General features: G+C 36.1%; 1 protein-coding gene across 1 annotated transcript in view; it reads left to right on the forward strand.

The window, feature by feature from the left end:
* Positions 1 to 22,193, forward strand: part of LOC127455014 (tyrosine-protein kinase receptor-like) — a 90,227-nt gene that overhangs the window by 16,118 nt on the left and 51,916 nt on the right. The window contains exons 2-10 of the mRNA XM_051722534.1: positions 7,751 to 7,846; positions 10,599 to 10,748; positions 10,891 to 11,116; positions 12,615 to 12,754; positions 12,936 to 13,082; positions 16,013 to 16,162; positions 17,987 to 18,087; positions 18,955 to 19,115; positions 20,838 to 20,932. Of these exons, the coding sequence (XP_051578494.1) occupies positions 7,751 to 7,846; positions 10,599 to 10,748; positions 10,891 to 11,116; positions 12,615 to 12,754; positions 12,936 to 13,082; positions 16,013 to 16,162; positions 17,987 to 18,087; positions 18,955 to 19,115; positions 20,838 to 20,932 (1,266 nt within the window). The remainder of the gene's footprint in view (positions 1 to 7,750; positions 7,847 to 10,598; positions 10,749 to 10,890; positions 11,117 to 12,614; positions 12,755 to 12,935; positions 13,083 to 16,012; positions 16,163 to 17,986; positions 18,088 to 18,954; positions 19,116 to 20,837; positions 20,933 to 22,193) is intronic.

Raw genomic sequence — 22,193 nt, forward strand, 5'->3', positions numbered from 1 at the left:
AAAAAAAAAAAAAACACTCAAAAGTAATTAATCAGTACAACACTTTAGTCAGCACACTTTCAATCTTTAAGCACCTTGCCTGATGCTTAAACCCACACTGAATGTTTGAGCTCCTCCAAAGCATTAGGCACTAGTGGTGCGGATGGCCTCTCACCTCAAATGGAGAGAATTAAAAATCAGCATTATCCTCAGAGGAAGAAAGAAAAGGATCAAGCCTCAGACGTGGGCACTCTCTCAGCAGACTCTTGAGTCAGCTAGGTATCATGTTGAGGTCTGACAGCCCTCCACTGACAGTGTGTAGTTAATAAAGCCCAGCTGTCATATGTTCCTCTGTTACCCTATCAGGGCGGAACAGGTAGGCCAGAAATCACGTTGCACCACTTGGATACAAATCAGAGGGCCGTCACATATGCAGATGCGACAGAGTGTCCTCTCTTGGCAGAACAAAATAGATGCAAATCGTAGCCAGTGTTGACAACTGGACTTTGCTCTTGCTGAGGGACAGACCCCCCAGATGAATTCTTCACTGAGAGAGCTAGTAAAATCCAGATCCTTGCCCATGTTCCTTGTTCCTTTTTACCGTATATATTGTAAATGCTTGATATACACTCACCGACCACTTTATTAGGAACACCTGTACACCTACTTATTCATGCTATTATCTAATCAGCCAATTGTGTGGCAGCAGTGTGATGCATAAAATCATGCAGATACAGGTCAGGAGCTTCAGTTAATGTTTACATCAACCATCAGATTGGAGGAAAAATGTGATCTCAGTGATTTCAACTGTGGCATGATTGATGGTGCCAGACGGGCTGGTTTGAGTATTTCTGTAACTGCTGATATCCAGGGATTTTCACGCACAACAGTCTCTAAAGTTTACTCAGAATGGTGCCAAAAACAGAAAACATCTAGTGAGCGGCAGTTCTGCAGATGGAAACAGCTTGTTGATGAGAGACATCAATGGAGAATGGCCAGGCAGGTTCTAATGCAGAACCTGGCAAATCCAACAAGTAGAGTATTTATGTATATAATCAGAAGTAAATGACACTAAAACAGTCAAACTATAACTTTGCAACAAATCTTTATTGCTTATGTCTTCAAATAATGAGAGCTCAACATTTTAGGGGACTCTTGGATTTACCCTTTGAACAGCATGTAGTTCCATTATTTAAACACATTTAGTTTATTACTGATAGTGTGACTAATACATTTGCCAATGCCCTTGGTTAATATAAAATGTTTTGTGCAAGATCTTTGATGCCAACTGTATGATGTCACATACTAGAAAGAGGATGTTCTTTGTGGTTGAAATATATGAGGCTTGCCCATTGTTATGATAAACTTTTACAACTTCTGTTTCAGCATTTGCGGTCAGTTTGTATATTTAGGAGAAGATCACATTATTTTTGTCACATGACAGTTTGCCTGTGGGCCATGGGTGTGATTGAGCATTCTCTCTCTTCATTGTCTTTGTTGCTAAATTTTGCCATGTGTTTATTTTCTATGCTTTAAAAGCTTGTTTACAATATTTCAATTGAACACTCATTCTGAACTAGGATATTTGTCACAGCTGTCTTGAGCAGTTTGAACACTGTTTTATCAGGATCTACTGGCAAAGTGGCAGCCATAGAAAACACCCTGATGGGCAATTAGTTAATAATGGGTGTAGCTGAAATGACCAAAACTGTTAAAGGAATAATTTCATCAAAAATGAAAATTCTGTCATGATTTACTCAACTTCATGTTGTTACAAACTTGTATGACTTTCTTTATTCCATGAAACACAAAATGAAATGTTAGGCAGAATGACAGCCTCAGTCACAATTCACTGCCATAGTATAGAAAAAATATACAATGAAAGTCAATGGTGACTGAGGCTAACATCTCATTTTGTGTTCCATGAAGGAAACAAGGTCATACAGGTTTGGAACTACATGAAGATAAGTAAATGATGATGAATTTTCACTTTTTGGATGAACTATTCCTTTAATTAGAAGATGGCGTCCATGCACTTTGGTGATGTAGTGCATTTCAGGTTAAAATGGGTTCTAAAATGTTCTTAAAATTCTTTATTAATAATTTTATCTGAACATAAAAGTCATCAGTATGGATTTTTCAGTTCCTGCTTTTTTATGACTTCATGGCTCTCTTCATTAGCATTCCAGAGGCTTTATTTGTTAACTGGATCCAGTTGATGCCATTGAAATTAAGGGATTATATTAGTGCAGTGGTGGGGCATTCGAAGAAGCCCCACTTAAGAAATTCTTGAGCATACATCAAATGGATCTGATTTAGAGCCAGGAAATGACAAGAACAGTGTACTCCAGGGATGGTGTAATAGTGTTGGTCACAACTGGCAATGCATATTCATTACAGTGCTGATTTTGGCAAGCTATTGTTGTGATAAATACCATTTCTCAAATGTTGTATGTTTTTATAACAGATTATGGACTTTTTTGCTATGGCAACCTCTTATCTCCCCAAATATTAAAATATGATTCAGCACTTAGAAATATAAATTATAAAAAAAACAAAATACATGAAAATGTATATACTGTAAGAACACTCTTCCCATTTTCATGCATGTATGCAGCAAACAAATTTAAAGAACATAAAAAAAAAAAAAAAAAAAAAAAAAAATTTTTTTAAAGATGTTTTCATGTGTGCCAGTAACTGCAAGATCAAACACAGGCTCACACTGTTTCTTATTTCTTTAACTACAGTAAGAAGGCATTTAAAAGATTTAGATCCCATTGTGAAAGCAATAGTCATTGAAATACTGTTATAATTTGGTTAATTTTGTGCTAATTCAATACACAACAGAATGACTTTGTTTGAAAAGTGGCCCAATTCAGTTAATCACAATCCATTGCTAGTCTAAACCTTTGTTGAAACAGCATTGTTGTTGTTTTAGAAAGTTAAACTTCACATGCCAAAAATAAGCGGGTGTTTTAACATTATAATAATAACATAGAATAAACATTTTTATTCTCATAAAAAGAATAAGAATAAGAATATATATAATATATTACGTATGTATTATTTATTATAATATTAATACACACTGTAAATTTAAATATTATACAAATATTCAATAAATGTTAACATCTTTAACATTTATTTATATGTCCACTTAACATTTTTAACAAAAAAACGAACAAAAACATCTGTATGTTAAGTCTCCTTAAAAGGAATAGTTCACCCAAAAATGAAAATTCTCTCATCATTTAATCACCTCCATGCCATCCCTCATGTGTATGAATTTCTTTCTTCAGCAGAACACAAATGAAGACTTTTTGAAGAATATCTCAGTTTCGTTGTTCCTCTCTAAGCAATTCGATGGTGGCCAGAAATCTGAAAATCCAAAAAGCACATAAAAGCAGCGTAAAAATAATCCATATGACTGTAATGGTTAAATCCATGTCTTCAAAAGCAATATGGTAAGTGTGGGTAAGAAACAGATCAATATTTAAGTCCTTTTTTTACTATAAATCTCCACTTTCACTCACACTTTTAAGTGAAAGCGGAGATTTACAGTAAAAAAGTACTTAAATATTTATGTTTCTTACCCACACCAACTGGCATAGAATTGGAGGAGATGGGGGGCACACATTACAATGCTGTGAAGGGGTGATTTGCATCTGTCCTTGTTTATATATTTTTATCAACGGTGAAAATATTTCATTTCATTTGACATACCTTGCAATTGCGTGGCTATGAGTCTGTCATATTGAGACAATAAAAAACTGAAGTCCCCCCTCCGTTGAATGAGTTGGTATCGCCTAATTAGACGGCGGTGTCACCTGGTACCTGTTGCTTTTCTCAGCACTGAACGGATCGTAATCCGTCCGCCACGGTCATTGGTTCTTTAATGGATAAACTCAGTGTGCCAGTCTCACCCACGTTGGCGGAAATACACAACAGTCCAACGTGGTTGGACGACAACACAGCAAATCTCATTCGGGGTAACAGTAAGTTACAGTAATACCTTGAGTATTATTAGCAGCAATGAGCGGACTCGGCGGTCCGTAAACCATACAAGCAATAGCCTTGATACACAAGAATAACACACTGTAATAATCTATCTCTGCCCAGACATAAACCTCTTACTTGAGTTGCGTGAGGATGCGGGTACAATGTGTGTTCGTCCGTCGTTTGACCCCGACTCGGTTCCTCTAACCTCGGGTGATGACAGGAGGCCGTTTTCTCGCTCTGTCGGTGGGTGGTATGGCAGCTGATTCTTGGCGGGTTGGTAGAGAATACAGCAAAGTTGACTCGGCTGAAAAAGGAAAAGACATCTTTCTTCACTTCTGCAGGCAAAAGGGTGAAGACGTGGATCCGTTAGCGGGCTCGGTGGAACACGGAGAAATCTCAACTCGTCCAGCGAGATGGAGATTGTATGGCTAAAGTTTTAGATACTTACTTAACTTCCTTGGGAAATATGGCTACACCTGGGAGCAGCAGAGCTGCATCTAGAGGCACATACTGTCGCTGGAAGCAACGCTCAGAAAGGTCTCCGAGGCTTATATACTCCCGATGACATCATGGTTGAGGGACGCATTCTGTTGTGCACCTCACCCAATTGAGAGTTCGATCCTTCAGAATTTCACACATAGGTGTAAAGTGAGCAAGGCTTCATGGGATCTGTAGTCTGTTTTCCACTCCCTTTGTTTGATTTTGGCGCGGTTGTTATCAGGCTGCATGTAGGCCTCAGTCAGGCTTTATGACTGCATGTAGGCCTGCCTTTGTCTCATATCTGAGTACATGAGGCCCAACACTCACCTCAATCCGGGTGGCGGAGGACAAGTCTCAGTTGCCTCTGCTTCTGAGACAGTCAATCCACGCATCTTATCACGTGGCATGACACCGCAGAGACTCCCAGCATGTGGAGGCTCATGCTATTCTCCGCAATCCACGCACAACTTACCACGTGCCCCATTGAGAGCGAGAACCACTAATCGTGACCACGAGGAGGTTACCCCAGGTGACTCTACCCTCCCTAGCAACCGGGCCAATTTGGTTGCTTAGGAGACCTGGCTGGAGTCACTCAGCACACCCTGGATTCGAACTTGTGACTCCAGGGGTGGTTGTCAGCATCAATACTCGCTGAGCTACCCAGGCCCCAACCCTAATGCTTTTTTGGAATTTTTTATATGATACAGTGTATAAATATTTATGATTATGCATTGAATTAGGGATGACATGATTATACTGTTAATTTGACTGTAAGAATTTAGAATCCACGGTTGAAAACCGTGAAAGGCTTTATTTACACATGACAAAAATATTAGATATAATGTATAAATATATAATCTAAAAAAAAATGTCATAAGATTTTGTAAGCTAAATGGGAAAACTCTTGTGGGTACTGGAGCTGTTGCTATGGTTACGGATGGTGGCCGCGTGGTGCTTTAATGGCCAGGTGTCGCGAACTGAACATGAACTTTCAATTCACATGAAACCGAAGCTTAAACACACAAATATCAAAATATAACAGAGGAATACGATATACCAGACTCATATCCATCAAAAAAGCAACTTAAATTGGTTGTTTGGCAGCATTTAAATGACTGACTGAAGACGACGGATGTAAATTATGCAGACAGAAGTCATAGAAAGAAACACATTCTACAAATGGGACCGGATGCTCCACTAATCGTCCAACAACAATCTAGTAAGTTTAATATTGTTAGCTGTGGTGATTTTAAAGTGATGAATTAAAGATGCCACTTTTTGTAATGTTTAAAGCGTGCAGTGCATTGCGTGTAGTTACTATCAGCAAGTAAACTTTGAAAAGTTGCATTTTTAAATTGTCCTCATTATTTAAAGCATTGCTTCTGTACAAATTCACCACATTCAACAATAAATGTAAATTGTAAATTGTAAAAAGTCATGATTGGACTTTAAATTGCCTGCTATAAGCAATGTTCCCGTATTATGCATAGTCCACAGGTTTATTTGTAAGGTGTTGTGGATAATATTTAGAGTCTGTTGCCAATTCTTTATGTTGGGGTGTCTGACAGAACAACGGATTGCTTCAATAAACTGATGCAGAAGAAAAAACTGTTTAAGGCCATGAACTACATGTTTCGCACTCACAATAATCTTACATTTATGATTTTTTTTTCTCAGACGGTAATCTAACCGTCAAAAACTCACACAGCGGCATCCCTACATTGAATATACTTTATTTATTTATCTTATTTATCCCCCCCCCCCCACCCCACCGCCTACCTGCAGGACCCACATTTGTTCCCCCTCAATGTTCATAACAAATCTACGCCATTGCCCACACCTATCATATCACTTCTGAAGTGATGAATTTACCCACTCGAGTTGTATGGATTACTTTTATGCTGCCTTTATATGCTTTTTGGACCTTCAGATTTCTGGCCACCATTCACTTGCATTGTATGGATCTACAGAGTTGAAATAGTCTTCTAAAAATCTTCATTTGTGTTCAGCAGAAGAAAGAAAGTATTACACATCTGGGATAGCATGAGTGTGAGTAAATGATGAGAGAATTTTCATTTTTGGGTGAACTATCCCTTTAAGAGCCCTACTCTCTCTTTAGTCTTATATTGTAATCTATATGTTTTTATAAAAGGATAGTCCTGGGTGCTGATGGTCTTACAATGAATTTTAGCTGATGAACAGAACTGCATTATGGCCATGTTTCCACCTGGTATTAAGATGGCTTTGGGGTGATCCGATCACATGTGGTCAGCCCTAAATACAGGTCTAAACCATTTTGTGATCGGATCACAAAAACCACATACAAATGTGGTCAAAAACGCATGTGACCACCACATCGCATTTGAGGTGTAAACAGTAATATGTCCTGTATGCGTTCTGGCAGCAGTGAAGTGCCGCCCCTCACCTGTCAATCAACCTAGAGTCACTAAAACAAGAGTTTAAAGTTTGCCGGTTACAAGCGATTATAAAGGAATTTAACCGTCCATTTGGAAATTTTTAAAAGCGGAAACAAACACAAACACGAGAGCTTCATTGATCTTCTTTAGTGTGTCTGATATCACCTGAAGCTCCTTTAATACAGGTAATACACTAAAATAATGGATAATTCTGCTCGAAATGTTGCGTTTGTGCTTAGATGACATTTTAATTGCATCTGGGAGAAACAGTGCACCGTTTTTTTTTTTTTCACACTTTCTTTGTATTTACTTACTTTGTTGAGATTTATTATCATTCAGTAACACACTGACACAGTGATTGATGTATGTCATCATGAAACAGAGACCCTCCCCTCCAAATCCGAACACAAGTGGTCACAGTAGACGCATTTAAGTAACCAGGTGTAAACAGCGATGTGTCTCACCTGAACACACGTGATCGGATCACCCGGGACACATCGTAATACCAGGTGGAAACTTGGCCAGTGTCTTCAAAAATACTCAGCACTGTATTCAGCTGTTCTGAATGAAATTCCTCATTGATAGAACAAAAGAACTGTGCATAATGTCACCTTTGGGCAAAACCACTAGGCAGACCTTAAAATATCATAAAGTTTCTCAGGTGCTTTGTGGGTACTAACATAGAGATAACAGACCCATATGGTCTTCAGTCTAAAACTTTTGTTCTTTCATATGAAAGCTTCATTTGAAGCATCTGCTAACCAGTAATCATCATTTATTAAATCATTTTACAAGAGAGCAAAGACATGCTTTATTCCTATTGATGGTGTGGTTAACCTTTGGTCTCATAAAGCTTATTTAAGTTGTCTTTTCAGTGTTCAGGAGCAGCTGTTCTCTGTTGGAAAGAGCAGTCGAACATCTTCCAGTGCATCCATATCCTCATCAATCCAGTCCAAAAGAAGACAGTGAATGTAAGACATTGATTATTACTTCATCCCCTCAACTGTTTCTTATAAGGAAGTGATCAACCATACAAACCACCATGAAGACAGAGGATAACTAGTTTGATTCCTTAATAACAGTTTGAGGTTTTTACTGTTCTATTGACCATTATGTTTCTTATGAAGTTTCACTTGCCACATTTAGCTGAGAAGAAACAATGATTTGGTTAAGTATTCCACCCAAGACACTTCCCGTCGGGACGTTTATGTCAAATTCCAGAGGGGGTTTGTGGTTTCACTCTGTGGTCTCTCTTCATCAATAGCCTTACATGATTCCAAACACAACTCGGAATGCCTGATGACAAACAGAAAGCCCTGAAGATATTCTTTATCCTGTCCATGCTGACAAACCCTTGTCCTGATTAATTAGTTGTATTTTTATGTTTGGCATTTTTGGAAGTACTTTAGAGGAATGACAGTTTAATTACGTTTTTTTCTCAAGGGCGTTCCAGTGCAGTTGTTCCACTGAAACCAATTTCTTCCAGAATCTGTTTACAAACAATCACTCTTTTATAAAAACTAATAACTGACAGATACGATTTAAGACAGATGGTTTCAGTGGGCTTGTAATATCTTTTTCTTTTAATATATCACTCCAAAAACATGTTGAATATTTCTTAATGGTTGTGTCCTTAAAGGGATAGTTCACCCAAAAATGAAAATACTATCATAATTTACTCACCCTCACGTTGTTCCAAACCTTAATTACTTTGTTTTTTCTGTGGAACTCAAGAGGAGATATAAGGCAGAGTATTCAGTCTCAAGGCCCTGATATACTTCCGGAGAAGTTCTGCTTCGTTCTTCTTTATGGGGTAAAAAGAAGTTCTAAACAGCCGAGCAATGGTATACTTTTTGCGATTATTCAGACACCGGCCACACCTCTGTGGGAGGCGTTTAGGAGTACATTTAAACATGAGGATGCTACATGTAAGCTTAACCAATGTGACCTTAAAACTACATTAATGTTATCAATGACTTTATGCCTCATTCTATGAGTAGAATTCACATCAGTAAAGGTCAGAGGTCAGTAAAATTTGTTTTAACCACTCGATGATGGTTTAAAGTAATATATATGCAGTAGAAATTGTTTAATTTGTCTTATTTACATTTTGAATTCATGAAGCTAATGCGCTAATACGCTACACGCAGCAATAAAATGTGTCAGTTACACTGTGATTATAATTTTTGATGACACTGATACTATTGCAAAGATGAGTGTATAAAAGTGTTAATGTGCAGAATAAAGACAAAAGTATGATGGTGTTTAGAAGCCGGTAAGAATTTTTCCTAAAAGTTCACCCAGGCAAGCTGTTCCGAATCACTGAAACGAATGCAAAAACATTCTTTTAGGCCAGATTTTGTTCTAAATGATGTCACACCCGTTCGTTCTTCAATTTGGTATAAAGCATTTCGGGTCCTTCAGTCTCCATTAACTTTCACTGTAGGGGAAAAAGATGCAATGAAAGTGAATGGTGACTGACACTAGCATTCTGTCTAACATACTGTAAGTCATACGGGTTTGCAATGATATGAGGGAGTAAATGATGACAGAATTTTCATTTTGGGGGAATTATTCGTTTACCTCTTCAGTTCTGGGGCATTTCTGGACTGCCGCTTGCAATTTTTCACACTCAAATCTAAAAGCTCACCATTTACAAATACGGTGGACTAATTGCCAAACATTTGTTAAATTTATTTTAGAAACCCCCCAATTTAAAAACATTCTTCATAAATAATATTGTATATGTTGATAACATATACAATATGTTAATATTGTGTGTGTGTGTGTGTGTGTGTGTGTGTGTGTGTATATACTGTATATATATATATATATATATATATATATATATATATATATATATATATATATATATATATATATATATACACACACACACACACACCGATCAGCCACAACATTAAAACCACCTGCCTAATATTGTGTAGGTCCCCCTTGAGCCACCAAAACAGCTCCAACCCACATTTCAGGATAGCATTCTGAGTTGATATAATTCTCACCACAATTGTAAAGAGTAGTTATCTGAGTTACCGTAGACTTTGTCAGTTCGAACCTGCCTGGCACCAAGAATCATCCCTGCAATTATCTAATCAGCCAATCGTGTGGCAGCAGTGCAGTGCATAAAATCATGCAGATACGAGTCAGGAGCTTCAGTTAATGTTCACATCAACCGTCAGAATGGAGAAAAAATTTGATCTTTTATCAGGATAAAGAATATGTCAAGATTTATTTTTTCTATTTAGTTTCATTATATTTGCCCTGCTTTCACTTTTAGTGATATAAACAGTGCTGGATCAGATTAAATATTTACCAGTACTAATATATTAATCTGTCAAGAGCGCAATGAAGATTGAAAATATGTATTTGCCATCTAGAATTGTGCAAATCATTTAGAAAATATGAGGGGTGTCTTTCACACTGTACTACTATAATTTATGTTCTAAACTGTTTTGGGGTTTCCTTATGGTCTTGTTCTGTGTTTATGCCAGATTGGCCTGTGTGTTTTCTGATATATCTGTATTGCTGACTGTACAATTCCAGATATACAGACTTATTATTCTCTCCTCTATTATAATTTGTATTTCTATTACAGCTGATTATGCATTTCATGTGGAATAAAGCTTATGTCATTGTTTTGTCACCACCGTGTTTGTTGTGACTTCCTTTAACCCTCTAAAATATTGTTACTTTATCCTTCTACAGTTTCCTTCTGTGATTTTGAATCTCCATGTTCTTGGACCTTATCCAGTCACAGCACTGGAGGGGACTGGTATGTCACGTCACCACAGCAACACAGATCCAATATACGGGGTGTCTTACCAATCAAAGATCATTCCGCTGGAAAATCTGAAGGTATGAATGGTAACTCTCCCTATTATTTATACATCATTTAAGGATGTTTTGCATAAACAGGCATAGCTTTTTGGTATAGATTGGCAATATAACCATTAGTTGCAGTCCTATAATGTTTTAAAGTTTTCCTTCCTTTCAACAGGTCATTTTCTGTTACTAAATACCAGCTCAACTCAGTTGTCCTCTGGGAGATGTAGTTTCCACATGACCAGTCCTGTAGAACTCCACAGTGGGCCACTCTGTCATTTGCGCCTCGCTCGCTTCCAGCCAGAACCACACACAGGAAACTTATCTGCCTTTGTGAAAACGACTGATTCCTCAGTCATCAAGCCATTAGCTCTTACAATCAAGGAACATAGGGTTGGCAGGTGAGCCTTCTGCGTTCAACCGTGATTTTATTTTTAATTGCCTCAAACAATGAGAAACAAAAATTTTAAAGCAAAAAAAGTTACATATAGTGGCCCAGAACGACACATGAGCCACAAAAAAATGTCTGAGTGTCATTGCATTAGATAACAGAATATCAAACCAAGTGGTTTACTCAGAGCAAACTTCACTTTTATGAGCAATTTTTGCTATGATTTTTAACCAACTGGTGTCAAGTTGATTCTTAGTTGATGTATGAAGTCAGTTCTACCAGAAAGAATGGGAATAAATGAGAATTGATCACAAATATTGTGATAAATTAGTTTCCTTTGGCATATGCCCTGTCCTACGGTTCAGCGCTAAACCTAAACTGGTGGTGATGGGGTGGAGTGGGGTGAAAACAAACAGAGGTATAATGAGCAATGAGAGAAAGCTTTGCAGGGTTTATAAAGCAGAGGCTGGATTATGATTTTATGAGATGCCTGAATTGAATGAATGGTGTAAAGATTCAACAAGTCTTTCTGACAGAATTACCGCTTGCATTTCTATTTCTCCTCAAGTTTACACAGGTGCCCTAGTTGTTCATAACAGTACCTATGGATATTTTCCACCTATGTTTGACAACCAGAAAGAGTCCAAATAAGTTTACCTTTTAGATTTAAAAGTGTAGATTTTGTTTTATCATTTCCAAACATTATATAAAAAAAACATTTTATGTCCTTCAGCTGTCTTTTTTGTACTTGTTTATATCACACAACTTACAGTATCTGCATGCAGTGGCAATGTTACAATGAATCTAACTGACAGACCTTAAAAGGAGAACTGACATGTCTCAGAGCTACTGTAAATAAGTGAGAGATTATTGGCATATGCTTTACTTACAAGCAGGACAGCATCAAGCAGCATTCTGTAACCACAATAAAAAAAAAAAAGTCAACCAAAAGACTTTTGTTATGGAGATGATGTACTTACTGATTTTCTTATGCTGAGCACATCGCAACCGAGATGGTTGAAAGCATTTTGTTTCTAAAGGTAGATATTTATTTTGCCCTATTTTTTTCTGACAGAGGGCTAGAAATAGATGGTGATGCAATGCAATTTAGAATGGGCCTGAACAATCATGATTTTACTCTCTGGATTGGATTGTTTGGCACTGAGCCTAAAAACCTGGGGTTGCATGGAGTGTGGTGTATTATACAAATCAGTTATACACTTATAATATCTGTTTCTGTTTAGACTTAGAGACCCATGTTTAGTTTGCATTATCTCCTGCTGTGTACTATACAAGCTTATACATCTAATGAAGCACTCACACATGCAGCTGTGAGACCGCTCTCATGTAAGGATGTAAGCATAAGGGATTTTTTAATGATATGGAATATGAGTACTTCAAGGTCTTTGCAAAGTGTCTCTCAGTTTTGCTCTCTCTGTCGTTTAAGTAGATATACAGACTCATGTAGTTCCAAACCATACATCTTCATTTCTTTCTTTGTCGCCCAGATCACAGTGGGAGGTGCTTGAGGCTCTGATTGGTAAGTTAGACGAGCCCTTCCAGGTGTCTGTGCAGTACTCTTCCTGTAGCAGCCATGATGTCGGATTTCTCGCATTTGATTCGCTGGAGCTGAAGGACTGTGTCATGGGTAAGCACTTTATTATCTAAAATTATGACTTATGACATCTTTAGAGCATTTCTACTGTATCACTGTGATACTATTGTATGCCAACAGCATTTTTTGTTTAATGCTAAAAATAATTATTTTATCATTATGTATGTGTAGTACTTCTGAGCTAAATCTTCTGGTTTTCTTTTGTTTTTCACAGGTTATGAGGATTTCGATTTGGATGTTGTTTCAGAATGTGAAAAATTATCATCATTTCACTGTGATTTTGGAGGCTGTATAGAGAAGAGACGAGTGTGTGATTTGCATACTGACTGCCCACTAGGGGAGGATGAAGGATTCATATGCGGTTAGCAAAATAAGATTTTATAAATATTTGATGAGCCTTGAAGATATATACAGTAGTTTCTGTTTATCAGTCTATGAGTACAGTTATTGTAAACCAATTACACTGGCCAGAATTATGCAATAACTGAGCATGTCTATTTAGAACATTTAAAATAATATTCCAGCTTCAATACAAGTTTAACTCAATCGACAGCATTTGTGAGATAATATTGATTACCACAAAAATGTATTTTGACTTGCCCTCCTTTTCTTTAAAAAAAGCAAAAATCTGGTTTACAGTGAGGCACTTACAGTGGAAGTGAATGGGGCCAATCTGTAAACATTAAAATACTCACTATTTCAAAAGTATAGCCACAAGACATAAACAATGAGTGTGTTGACATGATTTTAGTGTGATAAAATCACTTACTAACCTTTTCTGTGTAAAGTTATGGCCATTTTTACAACTTTGTTGCCATGACTATGTAATGTCAACAAACCCTAAAATGACTGTAAAAATTACAATTTAAAAAAAACTTTTCAGCTAAATTAATACATGAGTTTTAACAGAAGAATTAATGAAAGTGCTTTTATAAAATTATAGGCTTCACATTTCTGCCTTTAAACCCTCAAAAAATTGGCCCCATTCACTTCCATTGGAAGTGCCTCACTGTAACTTCAATTTTTGCTCTTTTTAAAAAAAGGAGGGACGAGTCGAAATATTATGCCGCAAATGCTGTCGATTGAACTCAACTTGTATTGAACCCGAAATATTCTTTAAGCTATAGCGCTCTTTTAATCTTTTAAAGATACAGAAGTTAATGTTTTTGAACAATTTTAAATGTAAAAGAACAGGCTCACCCCACCTCTCCAGCATTCAGCATTTAATTTATGATAGTTGAAACATTTCTCTGAAAGGTGGCCTTTAAAATATAAATCCTTGTAAGATTTGCCAAATCATTCTTGCCAATTTGCATTTCGTTGAGAGTGCACAATTAAAGTATGAAGAGCAGGGTGACAGGGTGATGTGAAAGGGGGCCATTGAGTAACTTGCTGGCTGTGTGTCATTCACATTAGATGTATTAAAGCATAAAGCCATGATAAATTGTTAATCCTTTCTCTGGAGTCATTGGATTAGCAAATGTCAAAGTTTTCCACTGAGTAAAGAGCTGCAAGTCTGATATTTACAACAAGGGCCTGAAATGCATCATTGTTGCTTTCCCATGTTTATTGATTTAGTTAATCTTCATTAGTGTTTGAACTATGCATAGATTGATAATTACATAATTTATAATTACGGTAATGTCTACGTACAAAGAACTTTGTAGATTTTAGCATTTGCCACACAGCGCTTACCGTAATAATCCACCGAGGTGAGAACAACTGTCATATATCACAGTGGGGGAAAAAATGCCTCTATATTGTTGTACCTAAAGTTACAGGTGATAAAAATGTATTAAAGATTTCTCTGATCACATGCTCACATAACATGAATCAATATTTTTGTCTTGTTTTACAGTAAAATATCTAAGTAATTTAACACAATAACCTTAATCCTTAAAACAATATAAATTTACTTGAGAAGAAAAACTGCATAAGATATTAAGACTTATTTTCAAAGAATATATCTTGAATTAAGTTTAGTTTTCTTACCTCAATGACAATTTTTTTTTCTTCTTCTTGTTTTCAGTTCAAATCCAACAAAATATAGTGAGGTTTATGCTTAAAAAAATAAATTAAATTAAATAAAAAAATAAAATAAAACTACGGGGTAAGAAAAAAAAACTTAACTCAAGATATAAACGCATATATAACAGGGTTTCACTCGGCATCCTTATGAAAATTATTAAAGTAACTCTTATTAACTGCATCCATGATGTTCTTAAAAGTGTCTGCCATAATAAATCTGTGAATTAGTTAAATCTGTCCTTCCCTCTCCACCCAACACCTCCTGAGAACATTTTGTTACACATTCGTTGGAGTCCCGTCATTTAGTTGTTTATTTGCAGTCAGTATTTAGGTGTATTTTATTTTAGGTCTATACCTAATTGATCCTCTAGACAAGTAAAAAGCACAACATGTGCTTGAGTTCCATTAAAAATATTAACAGTAAATTGGTATTTCTAGTAAGAAATTAAATTATTGGTGTTGGATTCTTCAATGTTGTGGGACCCTGAAGTGTAACATTTGGCCAACAATTGACCTACCCCTGTTCCATATCACCATAACTGTTGTTAGTGTAAAGTGAACACAAAGGTGTGAGAAATATCATAAATTGTGGTGTCTTTAGTTATTTCAAAGTTAAGGTATTTTATTGCATAAATACAGCCGTGCGAATTATTTGCGAAAATATCTGAAAAGTGATTTGATTTGCATAATTCCTTTAGTCATTTGGGTGCTAAAAAAATGCAGACAACATGTGCAAATTAACAACACTATCAGTGGGCTAAATTCATTCTTAGTGAATTCACCCCTGATTTTTACATTTAAAAAAAAAAAAAAAATATTTTTTGGTCTTAGCAAAACAAACTACACTGTAAAAGCATGAACATACAGTTGTTTCTTAACTACTTCTACCTGATCTAATCCTTAAAAAATTACTTTAATGAAATCAGTTTATTTACATGTTACCACGTGAAGCACACTTTTAGGTTACCTGACAAAACGTTTTTACAGTGTACACAGTTTGCAAAACAAACTACACAAACTTAATTGATTTCATGTTCATCATAATCATATTTGAGTGGACTTAATAGATAAATGGAAGTAGTGGAATATCATGAGACAATGTTGGAAAGGAAAATAAATTATTAAAAGGAACTTTTAAGGAAAAGTGTGTAATTATAATTTGATGAGCTTTTAGATTTACTAATGTTTGTAGACAAAAAATCATCTGTATTCTGCTCATTTAGATTGGTCAGATGTTTCATCATTTGCTGAATGTCTTTGCAGATGCTTTACCCTTGGGTTCGCACTGTTCATTTGAGTCGGGCTCCTGTGGATGGTCGGTTTCAAATACACAATCCTCTTGGAGGCTAGTTAGTGGAGAACATCTAGCTGAAAGCACGGATCTTCAGGGCACAACTCTGCAAAATACTCAAGGTATATAATAGAAAAAAACCCAGCTTCTGTCAGTAATTTTATTTGTTGCCCATCATGGTCATAAACATGAACTCAGTTTTATAATGTGAGCATGAGCATGACAATTTCTTGTCCATAGTCTCTTTCCTCTTTACTATACATACTGAGTCTCTGGTCAGAGGCAAAAAGATAGTAAGGACAGATCTAACAGACTGCATGGGCCTTTTGGCACAATCATTGAAAAAGGAAAATAGCACATGAATTTCCTTAAGACTTGGGATGTCTACATTCTTCATCCAATTGAATCTCAGAAAGTTGCATTAGTGTTTATACATTATTTGTACATTTTTATACACAAGGAAAAATCACATTGAAAAGTTTCACATATCAGTTAAATTGGCTTAAGATTGTGTAAAAGCCCAATTAGAGAGGAAAAAGTTATTTTACAAGCTGATGTGAGTAAACAAGTTTTCATCTAAAACTCATGTTTGTGTGAACTTAGATGCTCTGCTATCCCTGTTTGCTCTTATTGAATTTTGTTTTTTATTTATTTTTTTTTTGTGGAAAAGCTGTTGTATTATGACCATATCAGGGTGAGATGGGGACATTTATGAGACCCATGTGTAAAAAAATAAAAATACAAAAGGCAGACCTTTAAATGCTGGATTGTCTTCTTCAAAGACACAGAAAATGGAAACCATTGTTTTCAGTTATGAATGCTGCCAATAAGATTTTCATGCCGATTCCAAAATATTCAGTAAAGAAACTTCTTGAGGGCTCTGCAAATGACACGTGGGATTTTAACCTGGGAAAAGATATACTTTTGAGAAGTCTGTAATAATTGCACAGCACAAGATATCTTAGTTCATTTAATGGCTGATGTGTTATATTCTCATTTAGCTAAAATTTTAGAAAGAAATTGACAGGGTATTGTTTTGTGAAACTCAACCTCTCTAAAGAATTTTCTGTGCTGTGAATGGGGGTTACAACACTTTAAAGGAATAGTTCGCCCAAATGTGAAAACTCTGTCATAATTTACTCACCTTCATGTCGTACCAAACCCATTTGACTTCTGCAGAATAAAAAAAGGTAGAATTGTAATGAATAAGTGGTCTCTCTTTTCAATACAATGTCAGTGGATAGTACCTCACTTTGAAGCTTAAAATAGGACCTCAAAGTATCATAAAAGTAGTCCATGCAACTCTGGCATCATATTCCAAACTCTTCTGAAGGCATATGATTGGTTTTGATGAGAAACAACCTGAAATGCATATTATTTTTCGATGGAAATCATGCCATTTGTTGCACATTTATGAGTCAATGAGCGATGCTCAATCATAGTGGCTTGTATATTCACTTGCATTGTATTATGTGCTAAACAATGCAAGTTCTGTCATGAACACATGAGCCACTATAAATGAGCTTGTCAACAGATATGAAGATTTTTACTGAAAAATATCTACATTTTGATTTTTTTTTTTTTTTTCAAAACCTTTCATATGCTTATCAAAACCTATTATATGAAGAGTTGGAATAGGATGCACAAGCTGCATGGGCTACTTTTATGATACTTTTGGGTCCTTTTTTAAGCTTTAAAGTAACTCACTATCAATTGCCATTGTATTGAAAAGATGGACTGCAATATTCATTGAACATTTTCCTTTTGTTTTCCACATAACATGACATGAGGGTGAGTAGTTATGATGGAATTTTCTGTTTTGGGTGAACTATTCCTTTAAATCACATTTGAAGATGTTCACAAATCCTACCTATTCAGTTTTTCATTTGTAATCAGTACCACACAATATCTGAGCACCATTGAGACCTCATCATTTCTTGCCTCAGGGCACTTCCTTTTCTTAAAGCTTAGAGGTCATGGTGATGAAAATGAGACATTGGTTCAAAGCCCAGCTCTCCCTTCAACTTTATCTAATCAAGAATGTCAGGTAAGTTTTATGACAGTCAAAGATTTGTGAGGACTAGTAATGATGTGTCAGTGAACAGCAAACAAATGCTCTTTGAATTATTTTAGGTTTTGAATTTGACATAGCCTTGACCTTCTTATACATTCTCTAACAAGCTATATTAAATAATTTGCTCCTGATAATTTACAGTTAGCTGTTTTCACTAATGTTTTATAATAATTGATATGTTTCTCCACCATGAGGGTCTGTTTAAAAAAAGTAGCATTTTAAGCACATATGATTTTGATTTTAAGATGTAATAATGAACATAATGAATATTTCAAGAATATTTTGAAAAAAGATGTGCACATTTTTGCACTTTAGTGATGTCACATGGTAAGACAAGCAACATGTTCTTGTAGCTCTAATTAAAGAGCATGGAGCCAGAAATGCCAAGGTCATAGGTTCAGTTCCGCAAATCTACAACTGTAAAATGCATACTGTACATTGAGTGCATTGTGAGTCACTTTGGATAAAAATGTCTGCAAAACGCATAAAGGTAATGTTAATGTGTGAGTTAGCCTATTAATTGAATTAAATGACAACTGCAAGATTAGTTTTCTTTTTTTTTAATTATCTAGGTTTATTTATGATGAATATACAGTATATTAACTTAACAGAGTGATTTTCCTGTTGTACAAGAACATTATATCTGGTTTGGTAAATTTCACTTTATGAGCAGATTCCTAGGAGTTAATTATCCTTGCAAAATTGAGACACATTGCATTTCTACAAAAAGCTTACAAAGAAAAACCTTACACTTAATTGTTCTACATGCATGAATATGGCATTTTGCGGAGACATCTGGTTCTGTACAAAATCAATTAATCACTGATGTTTTGTCTGTAGTTGCACTTTTCCATTTACCTCTATGGCAACTTCAATGGTACAGTTCTACTGTCAGTGGTAGAGAATGGATCTGCTACACCTCAACTTGTGTGGGAGAGATCTGGACACTGGAAAGATAACTGGCAAGATGTCACTCTACAGATTACAGATATTTTAAATGGGTGAGATGATTGGATGGATTGGTAGATTTTTGAATATGTGGATGGATGATGAATTGATGGATGAATTGATTAATTAATAGGTGGATGTATGGATGAATAAGTGAATGCATGGGTGGATAGGTGAATGGATGGATGGATGGATGAATAAGTGGATGCATGGATGGAATGATTAATTGGTGAATGGATGGATTAATAGATTAATGGATTGGTGGTCGGTGAATAGGTGGATGTATAGATGAATAGGTGGATGTATGTATGCATGTATGTATGGATGGATGGATGAATGGGTGAATAGATGGATGGATGGATGGATGGATGGATGAATAAGTGGATGGTGGATGGATGAATAAGTGAATGCATGGATAGATGGGTGAATAGGTGGATGGATGGATGGAGTGATGGATAGGTGAATAGAAGGATGAATGGGAGCCCAGATGGATGGACGGATGGATAGGTGAATGGATGTATGGATGGGCGTTGAATAGGGGGATGGATGGATAGATGAATAAGTGAATACATGGATGGATGAATAGATGGATGGATCGATAAATAAGAGGATGGATCGATGGATGAATATATGTATGCGTGGATGGATTAATCGATGAATGGCTAGATTGATGGATAGGTGAAAAGGTGGATGGATGGATGGATGGATGGGTGGGTGGGTGTTTGGATGGATGGATGCATGCATGAATAAGATAATTCATGGATGGATGGATTAATTGGTGAATGGATGAATGGATTAAAAGATAAATGGATAGATAGATGGGTGAAAAGGTTGATGTATGTATGGATAAATAGGTGGATGGATGAATTGGTTGGATGGATGAATAAGTGAATGGATGGGTGATGAATCAGTGGACAGATGGAAAAATTAATAGATAGATGGATAGATGGATGAATAAGTGGATGGATGGATTGATGGATGTGTGAATGAGTGAATGCATGGATTGATGGATGAATATGTGGATTTATGGATGGATGGATGGATGGATGTTTGGATAGATGGATAATTGAGTGGATGGATGGATGAGTGGATAGATGGATAATTGAGTGGATGGATGGATGGATGGATGGGTGATGAATAGGTTGATGGATGGATAGATGGATAGATGAATAAGTGGATGGATGCATGAATAAGTGAATGCATGGATAGATGGGTGAATGGATGGATGGATAGATGGGTGGCTAGACAGATAAATAGAGATTAATGGGTGTTTGGAAAATGTGGATGGATAGATTGATGGATGGATGGATGGATGGATAGATAAATAGAGATGAATGGGTGGATGTAATAGGTGGATGGATGATGGATGAATAGGTGAAAGCATGGATGGATAGGTGGATGGATGGATAGATGGATGGAGGGATAGATGGATGGATGAATGGATGAACAGGTGAATGGATAGAAGGATGGATGGATGGGCGGAAGGATGAATAAGTGGATGGATGGATGATGGATGGAATGGATGAATATGTGAATAGATAGATAAATGGATAAATAAATGGGTGGATGAATGATGAATGTATGGATAGATTGGTGGATGCTTTTATTGATCCCTAGTGAGAAATTTCATCTACTTTGAATGACTCCTATTTACAGGAAATGTATTTCAGATCATTGTTGTTTTTCTTCCATTTTATTGAATACATTTATGTTAACAAAGCCCATTTGATATTTGCTGATTTTATAACATAATTTGTCTTTTGTTTTGACCACAGTTTCCATGTTAAAGTGCAGGCTTTGTTGGGTTCTGGTTCTAAGGCTGACATTGCACTGGATGACATTTCGTTAAGTGCAGCGTGTTTTTACCCAGGTAACATTTCTGCCTCACCCTCACACATGCATACATGTGCAGAGGTGGGTAGAGTACCCAAAATCTTTACTCAAGTAAAAGTACAGTTACTTTCAAAAAAGTAGTACTCAAGTAGAAGTAGTAATGTAAAAAATGTCTCTATTAAGAGTAAGAAAGTATCCAATTAAAAGAATACTCAAGTAGTGAGTAACTAGTTATTCCACATAAAACATAATGGATGTTTACGCCCCAATATTCCATTACATAATACATATTTAACATGTATTACAGGATAATAATAATAATAATAATAATATTTATTATTATTATTATTATTAATGGAAATTGTCATCATACACCCTCATGTTGTTTCAAACCATATGACTTTCTTCAATGCAACACAATTAAAGAGATGTTAGACAGAATGATAGCCTTAGTCACCATTTACGTTCAATTCATGTTTTTTTCCTTCATATTTTAAAAGGGAATGGTGACTGAGACTGTCAGTCTCTATCATTATGTCTAATATCTTTTTTGGGTTCCACAAAATACACAGTCACACAGGTTTGGAACAACATGAGGACGAATCTGTTGATTAGAAGAGAAGTTTGGAAACCAGTTTCTAGTAATTATTATGGTGAAAAATGTGAACAATGTCCCACAGGCCCAAATATATGTAATGCTGAATAAAATGAAAAAAGATCATGCTTTATTAACACCTACTGTCACTATTTCAAAAGTCCTGTCACTTTTTAAAGTCCTGTATTGATACTTAGATCAGTATAGTTACAGTATTTTCAGTGTCGAAATAATTTAGATCATTAGTTCTGTACACTAAGGGTAAACTGCAACTTATCTCTGTATCTGGAAGCATGCTGGGCTTATTTAAATTCAGAGCTCTGTTGTCCATGAGAAAAACACACCGCATCTGTCAAATGCAGAAATGCTGTACAGGCGCAGGCATGCTGTCAGCTTGTGCTCTAGAAGTTAAGCACGCAATCCACAAAGCATAAGACATTTAAACTTAACGCAGATGTCTACATGGATTTAGGAACTGATGTACTGCAACACTAATATAAAAATGTACACTTATAAACTGAGGTCATAAGAGCCCATAGTTACATAATCACCCTAAAAATGACAATTACACAGACAAGCCCATGTTATCATAATCGGCAAAACTTACTGCACTGCAATTTTAATTTAATCTTGAAACATCCACTTGTCTTGGTGTAAAATGAAGGCATTGCATGACAAAACTACTCTTTTTCATGGTATGGAG

Source organism: Myxocyprinus asiaticus, chromosome 17 (genome assembly GCF_019703515.2).
Source record: "Myxocyprinus asiaticus isolate MX2 ecotype Aquarium Trade chromosome 17, UBuf_Myxa_2, whole genome shotgun sequence".
NCBI lineage: Eukaryota > Metazoa > Chordata > Actinopteri > Cypriniformes > Catostomidae > Myxocyprinus > Myxocyprinus asiaticus.